This window comes from Pongo abelii, chromosome 9 (genome assembly GCF_028885655.2).
Source record: "Pongo abelii isolate AG06213 chromosome 9, NHGRI_mPonAbe1-v2.0_pri, whole genome shotgun sequence".
NCBI lineage: Eukaryota > Metazoa > Chordata > Mammalia > Primates > Hominidae > Pongo > Pongo abelii.
The window spans coordinates 12,155,300-12,173,655 of NC_071994.2; the positions used below are offsets into that span (position 1 = coordinate 12,155,300).

Genomic DNA, 18,356 nt, shown 5'->3' on the forward strand with positions numbered 1-18,356 from the left:
CCATCTGGTCATAATCCTCCTTCCCCTCCCCCAGAACTTCATGCAGCTGCTCTCGTCTGATCCCGAACATGGGTCTCTCCCTGCTGCTCTCCACCCCAGCAGCTTCTCCTTTCTACAGTTCGCACAGCTCGAGGGGAGTGCGGGGGCAGCACCGCGCGTGGCACCTGGCACCTGCGCAGAGTTCCTGAATGGCAGAGCGGTGGGTGGCTCGAGCAGTACTGAGAAGAGCCAGGTTTGCCTCCACATTCTTCCTGTCGCCTCAGATTTATGCGGACAAGGACGGAGATTTGCGTTCAGGGTTCTTCATTCTCTCCTTTAAACGAGGAGAGTTCATCCCGTTCTTAAATCGGGTAAGAGATTTCAAACCTGAACATGGGTCAAAAGCCGTGAACACCAGAAGCGACGATGTCAGGTCTTCCAGCGTCAGCCCCTCCAGAGTCCGAGTCCGGAGGAGGTGGGAGGGACAGGGCGCGTTCTCCCTCATGTCCCTGCCCTGCTTCGGGCCGGAGGGCCGGTGCCCTGCTCGCAGTAACAGCACCCTGGAGCTGTAAAGGGTTGGATGTGAGCAAACCTCACTTTGGCAGGCGGGTTCAGACCGGGGCCCCTGTTAGACGCTCATCCCTTTCTGGAGGAAAAGCAGAGCAGGAACTAAAGGGATTTGGCACACACACTGCCACCTCCGCGCAGCAGCTGTTCCTCGCTCCCATGAGTTTCACAGAATCATGTGAGGGGCTTGGCAAAATCTACCATCAAGTCACTTGTCCCTGGGCGGGCCAGAGGGGGACGCTCCCAGTAGCACTGGCAGCGCAGGGCCGACAGCCGCGCCACGTAGCCGAGAACTCGCGGCTTTTCCAGCGGGTTCTCACAGCTTCCCCGCCCTCCACGCGGTCTACCTCCACGTCTAGACTCCGATTGGCCCGCTGCACCTGAGGGGCGGGCCAGTCAAGAGCTCCAATGCGCAGGCGCGAGCTTTTTCCGCGCTGGCCAGCAGGCCCCACCCACCCCGTTCTTTTTCCATTTCAGCGCCACTGGATACCGAACTGTCGTACGTATGTCCTCTGTTTCGTCCTCGCTTTTCGGCTGCTGTTTCTCCACGGCTCTCCTCTTTCCCCCTCCCTTCTCTCCCGGGCGGCTTACTTTGCGGCAGCGCCGAGAACCCCACCCCCTTTCTTTGCGGAATCACCATGGCGGCTGGGGTAAGTTTGCCGGCTCTGGTGGTTCGGGTCATCCTATCCACCGCCATCCTTTGCCCGAGTGGGGCCAGTCGGCGCCAGAGGAGTTCTGAGGCTGAGTGGGGAACTGATTCGGGGTCTACAGACTGTACTGCTGGAGAGTAGGGTTCCTCGGGCCTGGAGGGGAACTGAGGCTGGGGCTCTCGGAGGCCAGAGGTGGAAGGGTCTGGGGAAGAGGAGAAAAGAGATGCCGGGTCTGGGTCGTCCGAAGCCTGAAAAAGGGGTTCGGCTCTATTGCCGCTTTGAGGCGTGGTATCTGGGCAGGTTGACGAACTTCTGTGACCGTTTTGTGGAGTAACACTGGGGACAGGTTGAAGAGGAGGGTCTTTGTAGGCAGGTCCGGCTGGCACGGTTAAAGGTCGTCTCTCAGGGAGGTTTGGGAGCGAGAGGATTCTCCGGACAGTGAAGTCAGACCAATTGGACTCCGCTGGCCCGCTTAATAGAGAAGGCAACGCCGGGGAACTCGTTGCGGGACGGGACCGGAGGGATGGTATGCGCGACACGGAAAGAAAGCCTTTTGAGGGAGAGGAGTTGATTTAAGAAGATGGCATGCCATCCCCTATCTCTGGCTATTCTGAGGGGAACTAGAAATCTCTCGATCGTTGTGCGAGCCTTAGAGACAGGACGATGCTTTTGAAGCGGTGAGCAGCTGAGCGGTAGAGTAGGCAGGCGCTCGGAACCATCAATGAATGAAACGAGGGCTCCGGGAAGGGAGGGGAGTATGTTTGTAGGCAGATGGAGTCTGATGGAGCTAGAAGTTCTGGATTTCTTGGAGATAGATTTGAGGGGAAGAGAATACTTCTGGAGGTGTCCTTAGGGAAGGTCAAATCTGTCAACAAGCTTTATTTAGCAGTTGGTGTGTAGTTCTGTTCTTGGTATTTCGGAGGATTCTGATTACATATGACAAGTACTAAAGGACTTGGTTCACCAGAGGAAGTAAAAGGGTGAGTTGAACACATTGGGATTATTCAAGAAAGTCATCCTGGGGAGTGGCATTAAGGACTGGGACCCTTCTACTCATTAATTTTGTCCCTCTCTTTCTCCCATAGACCCTGTACACGTATCCTGAAAACTGGAGGGCCTTCAAGGCTCTCATCGCTGCTCAGTACAGCGGGGCTCAGGTCCGCGTGCTCTCCGCACCACCCCACTTCCATTTTGGCCAAACCAATCGCACCCCTGAATTTCTCCGCAAATTTCCTGCCGGCAAGGTGAGTTGGGAGATGGGGAGCATCCTTCGGTTCTGAGAAACCAAGGCCTTGGGATTCTGTCACTCTGGAGATGGCCCCCATCTCTAAAAGGGAGCTTCCCATGTTATTTTCTTCAATATTTCGGTGATTTTATTTTGAGATAAGTATAGATTCACATCTAGTTGTGAAAAAAAAATACAGTTATTCTGTGACTGTATAAAATTCACGAGTTTACTTTGTGGGAAAGAGAATGAGTTTTGACTAAGCATTTTCAGTGCAAATATATCAGGTATCTGTTATGAGCAGGATTCTTACCCCAAGGGGTTTATAGAGATAGGTGAAGAAACATGCTAAGAATGGAGGAGATGAAGTGCTGTGTGGGTCTGGGTCACACACTAATACTTTAACTGATACAGACATTGATACAGGACTGGCTTTTGGCCTTCTGCTTGTTTGATCCAGAGATTTCATACAAATATCCTGTAATATTCAAATCTGTTGGGCTTCCTAGTTAACATTGTGAATTCAGATTGCAAAGGAGGCCAAGTTCTTGAAGTATTTATTTATGGTTCTTGAGTATCAGATAGTATCGAGAGTTTGGATAGTGAGGATTGTCAGCCTTATATAAGTATTTTCAAAGCAGTTCGGCTCCTGATACTGGTTAGGGAGAAATTTTGTGTGTTTTACCTTATCTTTTCACTGCTTTGTCCCCAGGTCCCAGCATTTGAGGGTGATGATGGATTCTGTGTGTTTGAGAGCAACGCCATTGCCTACTATGGTAATTTGCAGGGATATATGGGAATGGGAGAATTTGGAGGTGAGGGTGTAGGAGAGGATGAGTGTGAGCGGGGGTGGATATGAAGGAATTCTCCAGGACCTGGACTGGTGTTGGCATTCCCCCAGAGTTCTGACCTTTGTGTTCTGCCTCTGCAGTGAGCAATGAGGAGCTGCGGGGAAGTACTCCAGAGGCAGCAGCCCAGGTGGTGCAGTGGGTGAGCTTTGCTGATTCTGATATAGTGCCCCCAGCCAGTACCTGGGTGTTCCCCACCTTGGGCATCATGCACCACAACAAACAGGTGAGCCTTGGAACTTTGAGAGAAGCCAGGGGCAGGGGTGGCATCAGCTCCTGGGTATTGGGAGTAAGAAATAAAATAGGTTGAAAAAAAGATGCCAAGGATATGTAGGCAATGAGAAGACGTAATCTCTAGGGTACGAGTTTGAAGCAGTGGGCAGTTGTTGGAGGAAGTGTCTGTCATGAGTGATCAGAAGAGGGATTACTGCTGTGAAGAGATTATACCAAATGGTAAGGGGGTGGCTGGACCAGAGGACCTCTGAAGTTCTTTTGTTTGTAATACATTTAGAATGATCCTAGGATCTGCCTCCATTGAAAGAGGGTGAGGGTGAGCTCAGACTTCTTGGTGAAATAGCCCTCTTAGTTCTATTAATGGGGGGGTGAGGGAAAGGGATTGGTACCCACTGATGAGTTTTATCATGTTGAATCACTAGGCCACTGAGAATGCAAAGGAGGAAGTGAGGCGAATTCTGGGGCTGCTGGATGCTTACTTGAAGACGAGGACTTTTCTGGTGGGCGAACGAGTGACATTGGCTGACATCACAGTTGTCTGCACCCTGTTGTGGCTCTACAAGCAGGTGAAGTTTATGGAAAATCCATTTGGCAGTGGGTAGATGGGGATTAGAAACAAAGTGACAAGGTATCTAGGTTACCGTGTATTCTGCTGAGGACTTGGAAAACAGCTAGAGCTGGGTGCAGTGGCTCATGCCTGTAATCCAAGCACACTGGGGGGCCGAGGTAGGCAGATCACCTGAGGTCAGGAGTTTGAGACCAGCCTGGCCAACATGGTAAAACCCCGTCTCTACTAAAAATACAAAAAATTCGCCAGGTGTGGTGGCGCGCACCTATAGCCCCAGCTACTTGGGAGGCTGAGGCACAAGAATCACTTGAATCTGGGAGGTGGAGGTTGCAGTGAGCAGAGATCGCCCCACTGCACTCCAGCCTGGGTGAGAGTGAGACTTCGTGTCAAAACAAACAAAAAACAGCCAGGAATCCCAGGACTGAGTGCCATCACTCGCTTTCCATTCTCTTAAGAAGCTGGGTAATGTCTTGCCTTTAGTTTCTATTTGGCAGCTAAGATGTTTAGTTTGTTGCCATATTTCCTGGGAAGATTGGTTATTCTTAGTTGTGAAGACAGAGGTCATGATGGTAGCTTCAGCATTAAGATCTTTTTGGAGGCAGGCCTGGCACTGTGTCTAACACCTATAATCCCAGCACTTTGGGAGGCCTAGGCAGGTGGATCACTTGCGGTCAGGGGGTTGAGACCATCCTGGCCAGCATGGCGAAACCCGGTCTCTATTAAAAATACGAAAATTAGCCGGGCGTGGTGGTAGGCGCCTGTAATCCCAGCTATTTGGGAGGCTGAGGCAGGAGAATGGCTTGAACCCAGGAGGTGGAGGTAGCAGTGAGCCAAGATCCAGCTACTGTGCTCCAGCCTGGGGGACAAGAGCGAGACTCCATCTCAAAAAAAAAAAAAGCTCTTTAAGCTCTTTTGGAGACAGATACAGGTTCAAGCCTTGGCTTTATTGTTTACCAATGTAGGTAAGGGGTTATATGCGGGTGAATTCCTTTAGTCCTGTTTTTTACTCTTTGCAGTCTATAAAATCAGGGCAGTAATAATCACCGTCAAGGTTATTGGGTCAAAAAAGAATGACAAGTCACTGGTTTCCAAATAAAAGCTCTTGGACTCATGCTGGTCCAGAATAGTAATGTGATCAGAGCAAAGGAAAAAACACTTACTGCATGCCAGATCCTGTGCCAGGGGCCTCATGGGGATCATCTTAGTGAATCTAGTAAGTTGTAGAGTAGAATTTGAACCCAAGTACTGTGGAACCAGCACTCTGACTGCTGTGTTCTGTTTCCATGACAAGATTTTTTTTCCTCTTCTGGTCTTTGCAAACTAAAAAATGACAGTTCTACCTGAAGCTGTTCATTCTTATTTTTCTTTGACCACGGCTAATACTCCAGACACTAAGTTTAATTTGAAGGACTGTCCATTATTTATGTATTTATTTATTTATTTTTTTGACGGAGTCTTGCTCTGTCACCCAGGCTTGAGTGCAGTGGCATGATCTTGGCTCATTGCAACCTCCACCTCCCAGGTTCAAGCGATTCTCCTGCCTCAGCCTCCCAAGTAGCTGGGATTACAGGCATGCGCCACCAAACCCGGCTAATTTTGTATTTTTAGCAGAGACGGGGTTTTGCCATGTTGGTCAGGCTGGTCTTGATCTCCTGAGGACCTCAGGACCTCCTGAAGACCTCAGGCCCCTCGGCCTTCCAAGTGCTGGGATTGCAGGCATGAGCCACCACGCCCAGCCAGGACTGTCCATTATTCTAAATGCGTTTGAATATTTTCTTTGAATGTTCTTTACTTTCTGAAGTTTGATGGGTGTGTGTGTGTGTGTGTGTGTGTGTGTGTGTGTGTGTGTGTGTGTGTGTGTGTGTGTGTGTGTGTGTGTGTGTGTGTGTGTGTGTGTGTGTGTGTGTGTGTGTGTGTGTGTGTGTGTAGTATGGCCAATGTAGATAGTAAATACCTATAGTGTTTAGATTTTATTTGGCAAAATAAGTCCTCGATAGCCCTCTGTGGGTCTCAATCTTTTTTTTTTTTTTTTTTTTTTTTTTTTTTTTTGAGACGAAGTCTCACGCTTGTCCCCCAGGCCGGAGTGTGATGGCGCGATCTTGGCCCACTGCAACCTCTGCCTCCCGGGTTCAAGCGATTCTCTTGCCTCAGCCTCCTGAGTAGCTGGGATTACGGGCATGTGCAACCATGCCTGGCTGATTTTTGTATTTTTAGTAGAGACGGAGTTTCACCGTGTTTGCCAGGCTGGTCTCGAACTCCTGACCTCAGGTGATCCGCCCGCCTCGGCCTCCCAAAGTGCTGGGATTATAGGCGTGAGCCACCGCTCCTGGCTGACATGTGAAATTTAAAAGATTGGAAACAGTAGATCTGAAATAGTTTTGTAAAAGAGCAAGACAATTATTACTCCTACTCCTAAATGGAGGATGGACCCAAGCATCCATCCATTAAACTGGACTGCACTGAAAAAAAAGATTAGAAAAAGAAATGGAGGCCAGGTGTGGTGGCTCACACCAGTAATCCCAGCACTTTAGGAGGCCAGGGCAGGAGGATTGCTTAAGCATGTGAGTTCAAGATAAGCCTGGGCAACATAGTGAGACCCCATCTCTATTAAAATTTTTTTTTTTCTTTTTCGAGACGGAGTCTCACTCTGTCACCCAAGCTGGAGTGCAGTGGTGTGATCTCGGTTCACTGCAACCTCCACCTCCTGGGTTTAAGTGAGTCTCCTGCCTCAGCCTCTGGAGTAGCTGGGACTACAGGCGCGTGCCACCATGCCCGGCTATTTTTTTTTTTTTTTTTTTGAGACAGAGTCTCACTCTGTCACCCAAGCTGGAATGCAGTGCTGCGATCTCCGCTCACTGCAAGCTCCGCCTCCCGGGTTCACGCCATTCTCCTGCCTTAGCCTCCCGAGTAGCTGGGACTACAGCTGCCCGCCACCACGCCCAGCTAATTTTTTTATTTTTGGTAGAGACGGGGGTTTCACCGTGTTAGCCAGGATGGTTTGATCTCCTGACCTTGTGATCCGCCCGCCTCGGCCTCCCAAAGTGCTGGGATTACTGTAATCTCACTTGAGGTAGAGTTCGAGAACAGCCTGGCCAACAGGGTGAAACCCCATCTCTACTAAAAGTACAAAAATTAGCTGGGCGTGGTGGCAGGCAGCTGTAGTCCCAGCTACTCAGAAGGCTAAGGCACGGGAGGCTGAGGCACGAGAATCACTTGAAAGGCGGCGGAGGCTGCAGTGAGCTGAGATCACACCATTGCACCCCAGCCTGGGCAACAGAGCGAGACTCTGTCTCAAAAAAAAATAAAAAATAAAAAAAAATGAAGAAATGGGAAGTAATCCAGGGAAGGATGATGTTGTATGAAGCTGTTGTCTATAGGGTTTGAAGAGAAGGTGAGCACTGGGACTTAGGCAGAGCAAGGGCTCTTGCTGTGAACAGAACTCTTCAGGGCCTTTCCACTGACTTTGTTTCCACCCTTATGTCCTGGCAGGTTCTAGAGCCTTCTTTCCGCCAGGCCTTTCCCAATACCAACCGCTGGTTCCTCACCTGCATTAACCAGCCCCAGTTCCGGGCTGTCTTGGGGGAAGTGAAACTGTGTGAGAAGATGGCCCAGTTTGATGGTGAGTCTGAGGAGATCGGGAGGCATATGGCCAGGATCAGGGTCTGGTTTGCTCTGCATCAACCCCTTGATTTCCTGTCTTGCTTTTGGGTTATGGGGACCTGCAGAATGTAGGGTGTCAATGTGGTAGCTAATATTATGTGCAATTTGTTTCGTATACACTCATACCCTGACTAATTTGTATTACTATATAGAGTTGCGATATAAAGTATTTGTTGCTGAGTGTGTTCTTGCTGGAGGACATACAGTGAACTGATGAGCAGTCTGGGGCCTAGGTTCCTTACTTGTCCCATTCGTCAGTTTCCTCTGTTACCCTGCTTGCTCTGTGTGGTTTTGGAGGGGTGTGGAAAGAGGCAGAACATTCATTCACTTTCCTGCCTTCCTCTGCACCAGCTAAAAAGTTTGCAGAGACCCAACCTAAAAAGGACACACCACGGAAAGAGAAGGGTTCACGGGAAGAGAAGCAGAAGCCCCAGGCTGAGCGGAAGGAGGAGAAAAAGGCAGCTGCCCCTGCTCCTGAGGAGGAGATGGATGAATGTGAGCAGGCGCTGGCTGCTGAGCCCAAGGCCAAGGACCCCTTCGCTCACCTGCCCAAGAGGTAAGGATATTGGAGGGTGGAGGGTGTGGGACCAAAGAAGGCCTGTTCTCACCTCTGTATGTCCCCCCTCACACACAGCTAGAGCCAGAATTTTAGGTTGTCCATATAAAGTTAAAGGTATATTTTAGTTGCAAATAAAGCAGCTTTCTGGGCTGATCATCAGGAATTGGGCAAATTTTGATTGTGGAGAGCAAGTTCCAAGTACAGCCAGTACTGGGGAAGATTGAACTCCTATTCCAACAAAGACAGGAACAGATTTTGATATAGTGGTAAATTGGTTTTGAGCAAGCTCATTTGATCATTTGAGAGCTCTGAGAACAAATACAGGGAGAGGCGTGGGGAGGAAGAAAGTGCAGAGAGCCTTGCGTCACGCTGCGTGGCCGGCTGTGCGGAGATAGTGGCTGCCAGAGCAGGGTCCTTTGAATTGTTTTGTTTTCTGTTTTGCTGAATCAGACTGTACAAAAATTGCTCATTAAGAAAAAGGATGAAGATCATAGCTAAGTAGTGTCTGTCTAGTTCATTTTTCCACAACTGGGTAGAGTTAAGTCCCCAAGTAGAAGAAAGTAGGTGTCCTGTGTATCCTTTTTTCAGTTAAAGGTAGGGGTTCTTGGAAGAAATAATATTGCAAAAGCGAGATTTTTGGCATGAAAAATGTAGGACACTGAGTGCTTGCCCAGTTCTCTGGGATGGAGTCTTTCTTCTATCACTGCTCCAAGTCATTTTATTGGGAGTTCAAGCAGTATGAGAAATATATATTCTGTGGTCACTTTGCTTTGGAACTCCTCTTTCTCTGTACTTTTTCCTCCCACTCACCCTGTTATTTCCAAAGCCGTTCATCTTTTCACTGCTTGGTCTGCTAGCGTTTACATTTGACCCTCTCCCATTTTGTAATGGCTTGGATACAGGGTGAACCAGCCTAAAGGAGCACCCACTGGTAGGGACACAGTAGCTGTGCATAGAATTGTGAATTACAAGCATTGCACTGATGGATGGGAGCAACTTGGGGTATTGCTGAAAGTTCTTACTCCCGGGTACTTTGTACAAGACAGGAAGGCTCCATCCAGACGCAGGCGCTCTTTAAAGATGTATTTTTTGAACTAGTGATTTTCCTTGAATTTAGCACAGGTGCAGGTCAAGAGTGAGCAGGATTTTTGGTGTGTGTAAATAGGTCATGATAACTAACCCAAATTACATATTGTGTTGTAACTCAGATGTTGTTAATTATTAGCTAGAGATTTTCACAGATAGTAGGTCAGTACTCTGGGCAGGAAATAAATGAGGCAGTAGTAAACTTAAAATCTTTATTTAATAAACTTTACATTTTCTTAACATGGTTTTGGGAATGTTTTTTAATGTCTATTTATTGGGTTACCATGATGCCCTACAAGGCTGCCAGAAATGCTTTCCCCAAGTTTTTTTTTTTTTGAAACAGGGTTTTACTTTGTTGTCCAGTCTGGAGTGCAGTAGCGTGATCACGGCTCACTGCAGTCTTGACCTCCTGGACTCAAGCGATCCTCCCACCTCAGCCTCTGGAGTAGCTGGGACAAAGGCACACACCACCACACCCAGCTAGTTTTTTATTATTTGTAGAGACTAGGTCTCACTATGTTGCCCAGGCTGGTCACAAACTCCTGGGCTCAAGCGATCCTTGGCCTCTCAAAGTGCTGGAATTACAGGTGTGAGCCACTGTACCTGGCTCCTTTTTGTTGTGTTTTTTGTTTTTTTGTTTGTTTGTTTGGAGACGGAGTCTCATTCTGTCACCCAGGCTGGAGTGCAGTGGTGTGATCTCGGCTCACTGCAACCTCCGCCTCCCCAGTTCAAGCGATTTTCCTGCCTCAGCCTCCTGAGTAGCTGGGACTACAACTACAGATGCGTGCCACCACGGCTGGCGAATGTTTTGTATTTTTAGTAAAGACGGAGTTTCACCGTGTTAGCTAGGATGGTCTCAATCTCTTGAGCTCGTGATCCACCCACCTCAGCCTCTCAAAGTGCTGGGATTACAGGTGTGAGCCAGCGTGCCCGGCCCTTTTTTTTTTTTTTTTTTTTGAGATGGAGTCTGGCTCTGTCGCCCAGGCTGGGGTGCAGGGGCGCAATCTTGGCTCACTGCAACCTCCACCTGCCGGGTTCAAGCAGTTCTTCTGCCTCAGCCTCTTGAGTAGCTGGGACTACAGGCGCGCACCACCTTGCCCGACTAATTTTTTGTATTTTTAGCAGAGACGGGGTTTTACCATGCTGGGCAGGCTGGTCTTGAACTCCTGACCTTGTGATCCGCCCGCCTCTGCCTCCGCCTCCCAAACTGCTGGGATTGGGATTGCAGATGTGAGCCACTGCTCCCGGCTTTTTTTTTTTTTTTTTTTTTTTGGTGAGACAGTCTCACTCTGTTGCCCAGGTTGAAGTACAGTGGTGTGATCTCGGCTCACTGCAGTCTCCGCCTCCCAGGTTGAAGCAATTCTTCTGCCTCAGCCTCCCGAGTAGCTGGGATTGCAGGTGCACACCACCATGCCTGGCTAATTTTTGTATTTTTAGTAGAGACGGGGTTTCACCATGTTGGTCAGGCTAGTCTCAAACTCCTGACCTCAGGCAATCCACCTGCCTTGGCCTCCCAAGGTACTGGGATTACAGGAGTGAGCCACCGCCCCTGGCTCCCCCAATGTTTTTAATGTCATAAAAGTGATATCCTAAAAGACCAAGACTATTCAATGTCCAGGTTTTAATTCTAGTTCTTTTAAGACCCAGCTAGGTCAAGTGCGGTGGCTCACACTACTTGGCAGGCTGAGGTGAGAGGGTCACTTGAGCCCAGGAGGTTGAGGCTGCAGTGAGCCATGATTATGCCCCTGCACTTGGGTGACTGAGCAAGAGCCTGTCTCAAAACAAATAGCTTGAACAGTTCAGGAGGATGTGAAAAAATTCCCAGCCCCACTTTTGGTGTGGTTGAGGTTTTAAGGCTCCTCAGATGAGGTCTCTTATGCATTTGGAAAGGAACCTGGGACCTAGGGTTAAAGGACAGATCCTCTGCTTTGCTATAGTGTAATCTTGGACAGGTCATTCTACTTGGTCTCATCTGTAAAGAGAGGGGAGGGTCAGGGTAACAGTTGGTAACTCATGGGTTATAAGAATTGAGTGAAATTGGAATACTCGTGGCAGTATTTATGCTATGAACAATAGAACCAGCTACACATTCAGTTTAATATTCAGTGTTTAGTAGATTTATGGCACAATCCTGCATTAGAAGATTGTTGGGCCATTAAAATGTTTGCAAAGAATTCTGTTTTTGAGGTAGGGTCTTGCTATGTTGCTTAGTCCGGTGTCCAACTCCTGATCTCAGGTGGTCTTTCTACCTCAGCCTCCTGAGTAGCTGGGACCGCTAGTGCAAAGAATTGTTTTGTTTTAGGCCGGGCACGGTGGCTCACGCCTGTGATCCCAGCACTTTGGAAGGCCGAGGTGGGCGGATCACGAGGTCAGGAGATTGAGACCATCCTGGCTAACACGGTGAAACCCCGTCTCTACTAAAAATACAAAAAATTAGCTGGGCGCGGTGGCGGGCGCCTGTAGTCCCAGCTACTCGGGAGGCTGAGGTTGGAGAATGGCGTGAACCCGGGAGGCGGAGCCTGCAGTGAACCGAGATCGCGCCACTGCACTGCAGCCTGGGCAGCAGAGCTAGACTCTGTCTCAAGGAAAAAAAAAAAATTGTCTTGTTTTTTTGACAGGGTCTTGCTCTGTCTCCCAGGCTGGAGTGCAGTGGTGTGATCTCGGCTCACAGCAACCTCTGCCTCCCGGATTCAAGCAATTCTCTTGCTTCAGCCTTCTGAGTAGCTGGGATTACAGGCGTGAGCCACGGTGCCCAGCTCCCAGCTAATTTTCAAATTTTTTTTGTAGAGACAGGGTCTCGCTATATTTCCCAGGCTGGAAGAATTCTTAACAGCATGGATAGGATGTCACAGTAACAACAAAGTATAAGCACAAAACTGCATATGTCATGGCTACATCCTTGAAAAATCAAAGGCTATAGGAAAATACATAAAAGATTATCCTGGGCTGGGGGCGCGGTGGCTCACGCCTGTAATCCCAGCACTTTGGGAGGCTGAGGCGGGCGGACCACGAGGTCAAGAGTTCAAGACCAGCCTGACCAACATAGTGAAACCCCGTCTCTACTAGAAATACAAAAATTAGCTGGGCGTAGTGGCACGTGCCTGTAATCCCACTACTTGGGAGGCTGAGGCAGGAGAATCGCTTGTACCCGGTAGGTGGAGGTTGCAGTGAGCCAAGATCACACCACTGCATTCCAGCCTGGGCAACAGGGGGAGACTCCATCTCAAAAAAACAAAACAAAACAAAAAAAAGATTATCCTGTTTGTTGGCATTATAGGTGATTTTCTTCAGTCAGCATATATATATATATGTATGTATATGCACACACACACATATATACACACACATGTTGTACCTGAGTGAGTTAGAGAAAACACCACACTTTGAGACGAATTAAGAATCCTTTATTAGCTGGTGACCGAGAGACGGCTAACGCTTAAAAATTCTCTCTGCCCGGAGGAAGGGGCTTGATTAACTTTTATACCTTGGTTTAGGAAGGGGAGGGGAACTCAAATGCAATAATTTTACAGAAGTAAAAACATGCAAGAATCAAAAGAAGCAAAATGGTTACAGAGATAAACAATTTAAAAGACAAATGGTTACAAAAAGAGCAAGGGTACCAGGTGCAGGGCTCTAAATCCTTCATTATAATTAGATATAGGGGCTATGCTGGACACGAACTCAAGGCTTTATGTTGTTATCTCTTTGAGAAAAATCCTGGGAACTTCATACATTGTTTGTACCAGTACCTTATCAGTTAATTGGGCTCCTTTGAAATGCTGAAGATCTGCTTACACAGGTCAGCTCCTTGCGGAAGGGGGTTGGGTAAGGAGCCCTTAGTGTCTTGTAAATTAAGGGGTCAATTGGAGTTTGTCCAGCTTTCCCAGCTAGAGAGAGTCGTATTTACATGAGAAGCAAGGCTACTTGATTAAAGAGACAAACAGGGAAGATTCAAAGTAGCGAGTTAGAGTAAAAACAAGGTTAGGCATTTCACACATGTATACACACACACATATATGTGTTTTTTGTTTTTTGTTTTGGGGACGGAGTCTTCCTCTGTTGCCAGGCTGGAGTGCAATTTCGGCTCACTGCAGCCTCTGTCTCCTGGGTTCGAGTGAGTCTTCTCCCTCTGCCTCCCGAGTAGCTGGGACTACAGGCGTGTGCCACCAATTTTTTTTTTCTTTTTTTTTTAGTAGAGATGGGTTTTCACCATGTTGGCCAGGATGGTCTTGATCTCTTGACCTCGTGATCCGCCCGCCTCGGCCTCCCAAAGTGTTGGGATTACAGGTGTGAGCCACCCTGCCTGGCCATTTTTTTCCCCCCCAGACAGGACTCTTCCTCTATCGCCCAGGCTGGAGTGCAGTGGCGTGATCTCTGCTCACTGCAACCTCCGCCTCTTGGGTTCAAGCTGTTCTCCTGTCTCAGCCTGCCACCACGCCCAGCTAACTTTTGTATTTTTAGTAGAAACGGGGTTTCACCTTGTTGGTCAGGCTGGGCTTGAACTCCTGACCTGAGGTGATCCACCTGCCTTGGCCTCCGAAAGTACTGGGATTACAGGCGTGAGCCACCGCGTCTGGCCAGTATATATGTTTATAATTGGAAAGAAAGAAAATAGAGCACCAACCATGGAGGGAGTGACCTCTGCTATATTGATGCTAGCATTCTTGGCTCAGTATGCCAGATTGCTTTTAAGATAACCTGAACCTAAGGGCTTTCCAGCATCGGAAAACCTTGGAAAAGACTAAAGCTTGTTTATAGGCAGAGATGGACTAAAGGACATGGGTGTAAGATTTGGGGTGGAGGCCCTTTGAGAATGTTCGCTGCTTACGTTCCTGTTACGGCTTGTGTAACCTGAAGAGGCCTGTATGGTTGTGGGGGAAGAGACTTGGGTGAGTCAGTGACTGAGTGTGGTTCATGGAAAACAGCCTGGGGAGGGCCTGAACAGGGAAAAAGAAGTCCTCACTCTGTCTCCACCTGGGGGCAGCAGTTAGCCATGCCCTTCCTGGGGCAGGTCTCAGAGTCCCACTTTTGAGTTCCACCCTCCACATGCCTTGCATACTTATGCAGAGGGGTGTCCTAGGCCCCTGTTCAAACCCCTTGAGCTCTCTTCCCTCATAAGGTCATACACATCTGCCAGCGCAATGACCATTTCCTTTATATTAGTAAATTTTAAGTGAAAGCACCCTTCACTTCTCTTAGCCTGGCAACCTTCCTCCTTATTGATTGACCCCCGTGTTTTCTTCCTCTTAGTACCTTTGTGTTGGATGAATTTAAGCGCAAGTACTCCAATGAGGACACACTCTCTGTGGCACTGCCATATTTCTGGGAGCACTTTGATAAGGACGGCTGGTCCCTGTGGTACTCAGAGTATCGCTTCCCTGAAGAACTCACTCAGACCTTCATGAGCTGCAATCTCATCACTGGTAAGAGAGTGGGTCTGAGAAGGAAGGAGAACAAGGTGTAGCAAGTGCTGTGATTCCAAAGGCTGAATGTTCTCCCTTGCCCCTTCAGGAATGTTCCAGCGACTGGACAAGCTGAGGAAGAATGCCTTCGCCAGTGTCATCCTCTTTGGAACCAACAATAGCAGCTCCATTTCTGGAGTCTGGGTCTTCCGAGGCCAGGAGCTTGCCTTTCCGGTGAGGAAGGTGGAGGAGAGGAGTCTCTTTAGGGTGGGGCAGGGATATAGGAAGCACTGTGTTGTATTTCTGAGCTGATGGATGTTGAGGAGGGTTCAGGAATGCTTATAGGAAGGAGCAGTTCATGTTCACAGGAGACCTGGGGTCTGATGACATGTGTTTGAGCTGGAAGTAACACAGGTGTGGGGTGGTGTCTCATAACTTGACCACATGCTGGCTTTTTATCCCCAGCTGAGTCCAGATTGGCAGGTGGACTACGAGTCATACACATGGCGGAAACTGGATCCTGGCAGCGAGGAGACCCAGACGCTGGTTCGAGAGTACTTTTCCTGGGAGGGGGCCTTCCAGCATGTGGGCAAAGCCTTCAATCAGGGCAAGATCTTCAAGTGAACATCTCTTGCCATCACCTAGCTGCCTGCACCTGCCCTTCAGGGAGAATGGGGGTCATTAAAGGAAACTGAACATTGAACCCTTTCCTGTCCTGCCTCCTTTGTGAGTGGTGGCGTCTTCAAGGGGAGTAGATATGTTGAAGCAGGGTGCTTTCTGTGTTCGCAGTACCTCGATATGCAGGAGAGAAGACTTCAGAAGAACAGAAATAGAGGCCCGTGTTCACTTGTGATTTTAATTACCCTGCCTCCTACGGTGATGACTGTCTTCTAGATGGGAAAGAGCGGAAGCAGTTGGGGCGGGTAGTGACATGGGGCTTTGTGACTACCTAATTCTTAGGGATCAGATTCCAGGCCTTTCCCAGTGAAGGGAGAGAATAGCTGCTAATAACAAGAGCTAACATGTATAATTCACAGAGTGCAAAGGAACTTTACATTATTTCCTGTAACCGTCCTGTGAGGTAGGTAGCTAACAATATGCAAGGGTTGTAGTTTCTTTTTCTTTGTTTTTTTTCAGTGAAGGTCTGGCTCTGTTGCCCAGGCTGGAGTGTAGTGGTGCAGTCTCAGCTCAACCTCCATCTCCCAGGCTCAAGCCATCTTCCCACCTTAGCTTCCCGAGTAGCTGGGACTATAGGTGTGTACCACCAAGCCCGGCTAATTTTCATGTTTTTTTTTTTTTGTAGAGATGGGGTTTCGCCATGTTGCCCAGGCTGTTTTCAAACTCCTGAGCTCCAGCGATCATCCCGCCTTGGTCTCCCAAAGTGGTGGGATTACAGGCATGCATCACCATGCCTGGCCTAGGGCTGTAGTTCAAATGCCTCAAACCTGCAGGACAAGGCACAGACTACTCAGAACAGACACTGGCCTGGCCCGTTGGCCCATTCCTGGCTGCGTTATCAGTCTGGTGGTGGTATCCCTGATTTCTAACGGGAAGCATAGGGGTTTAGAGATTTCACTAACTGGACTGTGATCACACATTTTAAGTGGTAGAGGCAGAGTTTTGAACCCAATGGGTGTCACTTTTTTTTAATTTAAAATTTTTTTGGTAGAACTGGGTCAGGAAAATGTTTTAAATTTTATTTATTTGAGAGCTGGGGTTCTTGCTATGTTGCTAAGGCTGGAGTGCAGTCGCTGGCTGTACACAGGCTCAATCGTGCTCTAGTTTTTTTTTTTTTTTGAGACGGAGTCTCGCTCTGTCGCCCAGGCTGGAGTGCAGTGGTGTGATCTTGGCTCACTGCAAGCTCCGCCTCCCGGGTTAACGCCATTCTCCTGCCTCAGCCTCCCGAGTAGCTGGGACTACAGGCACCTGCCACCGCGCCAGGCTAATTTTTTGTATTTTTAGTAGAGACGGGGTTTCACTGTGGTCTCGATCTCCTGACCTCGTGATCCGCCCACCTCGGCCTCCCAAAGCGCTGGGATTACAGGCGTGAGCCATCAATCGTGCTATAGTTTTGAAGTCCTGGCCTCAAGTGATCCTCCCGCCTCAGCCCCCTTAGTAGGTGGGATTATAGGCGCATGCCATCACGCCTCGCTTGGGTGTGACTTTTTTTTTTTTTTTTTTGAGACAGTTTCACTCTTGTTGCCCAGGCTGGAGTGCAATGGTGTGATCTCGGCTCACCGCAACCTCCACCTCCTGAGTTCTGGTTCAAGCAGTTCCCCTGCCTCAGCCTCCTGAGTAGCTGGGATTACACGCATGCGCTACCATGCCCAGCTAATTTTTGGATTTTCAGTAGAGACGGGGTTTTACCATGTTGGCCAGGCTGGTCTCGAACTCCTGACCTCATGATTCGCCCACCTTGGCCTCCCAAAGTGTTTGGATTACAGGCGTGAGCCACCGCGCCCAGTGGGTGTCACTCTCAAGCCTGTGTCCACACCCTGCTGCCTCCTAGAAGGTAGAGTAGTTGTAACTGTCAGCTAATATCCTGCTCAGGCCAAAGGTTACTATTTTTTCCCCTTTGAGCTTAATTTTTATTATATCCTTTTCAGATTTTCTTGCTCTTATGTCTTTTCTGAAGATCATTGAAGATCTCCCTGTAAATTTAACAGCTCAGGTGAAATTGGAAACCTCTAGATTGAGTCACGTTTTGAGGCATATGCAGAAACGGTTGACTGCCTTTGGTCCCCAGCTTATGATTTTGTGTGTGGTTTTTTCATTCTGTTTCTTAATCCAGGCACAGAAGAGGGCTCTTGGCTTGGATGGGGAAACCAGGTACATACAACAGGCTGGTAGTTGGGAGGGGATAGGGCTGTCATCTGCAGCTGAGCACTTTGACCTGCAGTTGGAGTGGGCAGAAAAGAGTTGTGGTTTAGAATCCATATGGGTGGGGATGGGCTGATGCTTGCTCAGGCTGCTTCCTGGCAGCTCATCGTGAGCTGGGTCCAAACTTGATAACCTTTCTTCTGAGCCTCCTGGGCTCTTGTTAGCTAGGATCTGAAAATGCTAGGTGCAGCTGGTGCATTGACATGTTCCTGTAGTCTTGGCTACTTGGGTGGGGGGATGGCTGAGGTCAGGAGTTGGAGGCCTTAGTAGTGCTTGCCATGATTGCAGCAACAGCCAACGCACTCCAGCCTGGGCAACACAGACCCCCATCTCAAAAATAAAGTGCTAGATGCATGCTTGGGGTGTGCCTTCTAGCTTGTTGCTGGGGCCTCACTGAAGCTGTCAGACTCTTCCCAAATTCTGTTTCAAATCACACCTCCTTCTGTGGTTGTGGGACCTTCACCACCTTCCTGGTGTTTGCTTACTGTAACCTGTGGCTGAAGCCTCAGGCAGGAGGGACCAAGTTGGAAGAGTAGTTTAGGTTTGAGAGGCCGGCTTGAAAGGCTCGGGAGGGAAGCCCAGCTGTGAAGCCGGTCGGGGGTTCTGGGTGGGCCATGGGCAGCAGCGGGCCTGGCAGCCCACATGGACTAGGCGGTCTGGGCTGGGGCAGAGACCCCTACCTCAGCCTCCTTCTGCCT

At 49.0% G+C, this 18,356-nt stretch overlaps 1 protein-coding gene across 1 annotated transcript; it reads left to right on the forward strand.

Moving 5' to 3' along the window:
- Window positions 1-37: 37 nt before the first annotated feature.
- Window positions 38-15,481, forward strand: EEF1G (eukaryotic translation elongation factor 1 gamma). Its single transcript, XM_054524227.2, has 11 exons — window positions 38-350; window positions 1,024-1,196; window positions 2,282-2,440; window positions 3,134-3,197; window positions 3,353-3,495; window positions 3,926-4,069; window positions 7,561-7,690; window positions 8,083-8,287; window positions 14,627-14,799; window positions 14,888-15,012; window positions 15,244-15,481. The coding sequence occupies exons 2-11, from the start codon at window positions 1,185-1,187 to the stop codon at window positions 15,400-15,402; spliced, it is 1,314 nt and encodes a 437-aa protein (XP_054380202.1). The 5' UTR covers window positions 38-350; window positions 1,024-1,184; the 3' UTR covers window positions 15,403-15,481.
- The last annotated feature ends 2,875 nt before the right edge of the window (window positions 15,482-18,356 follow it).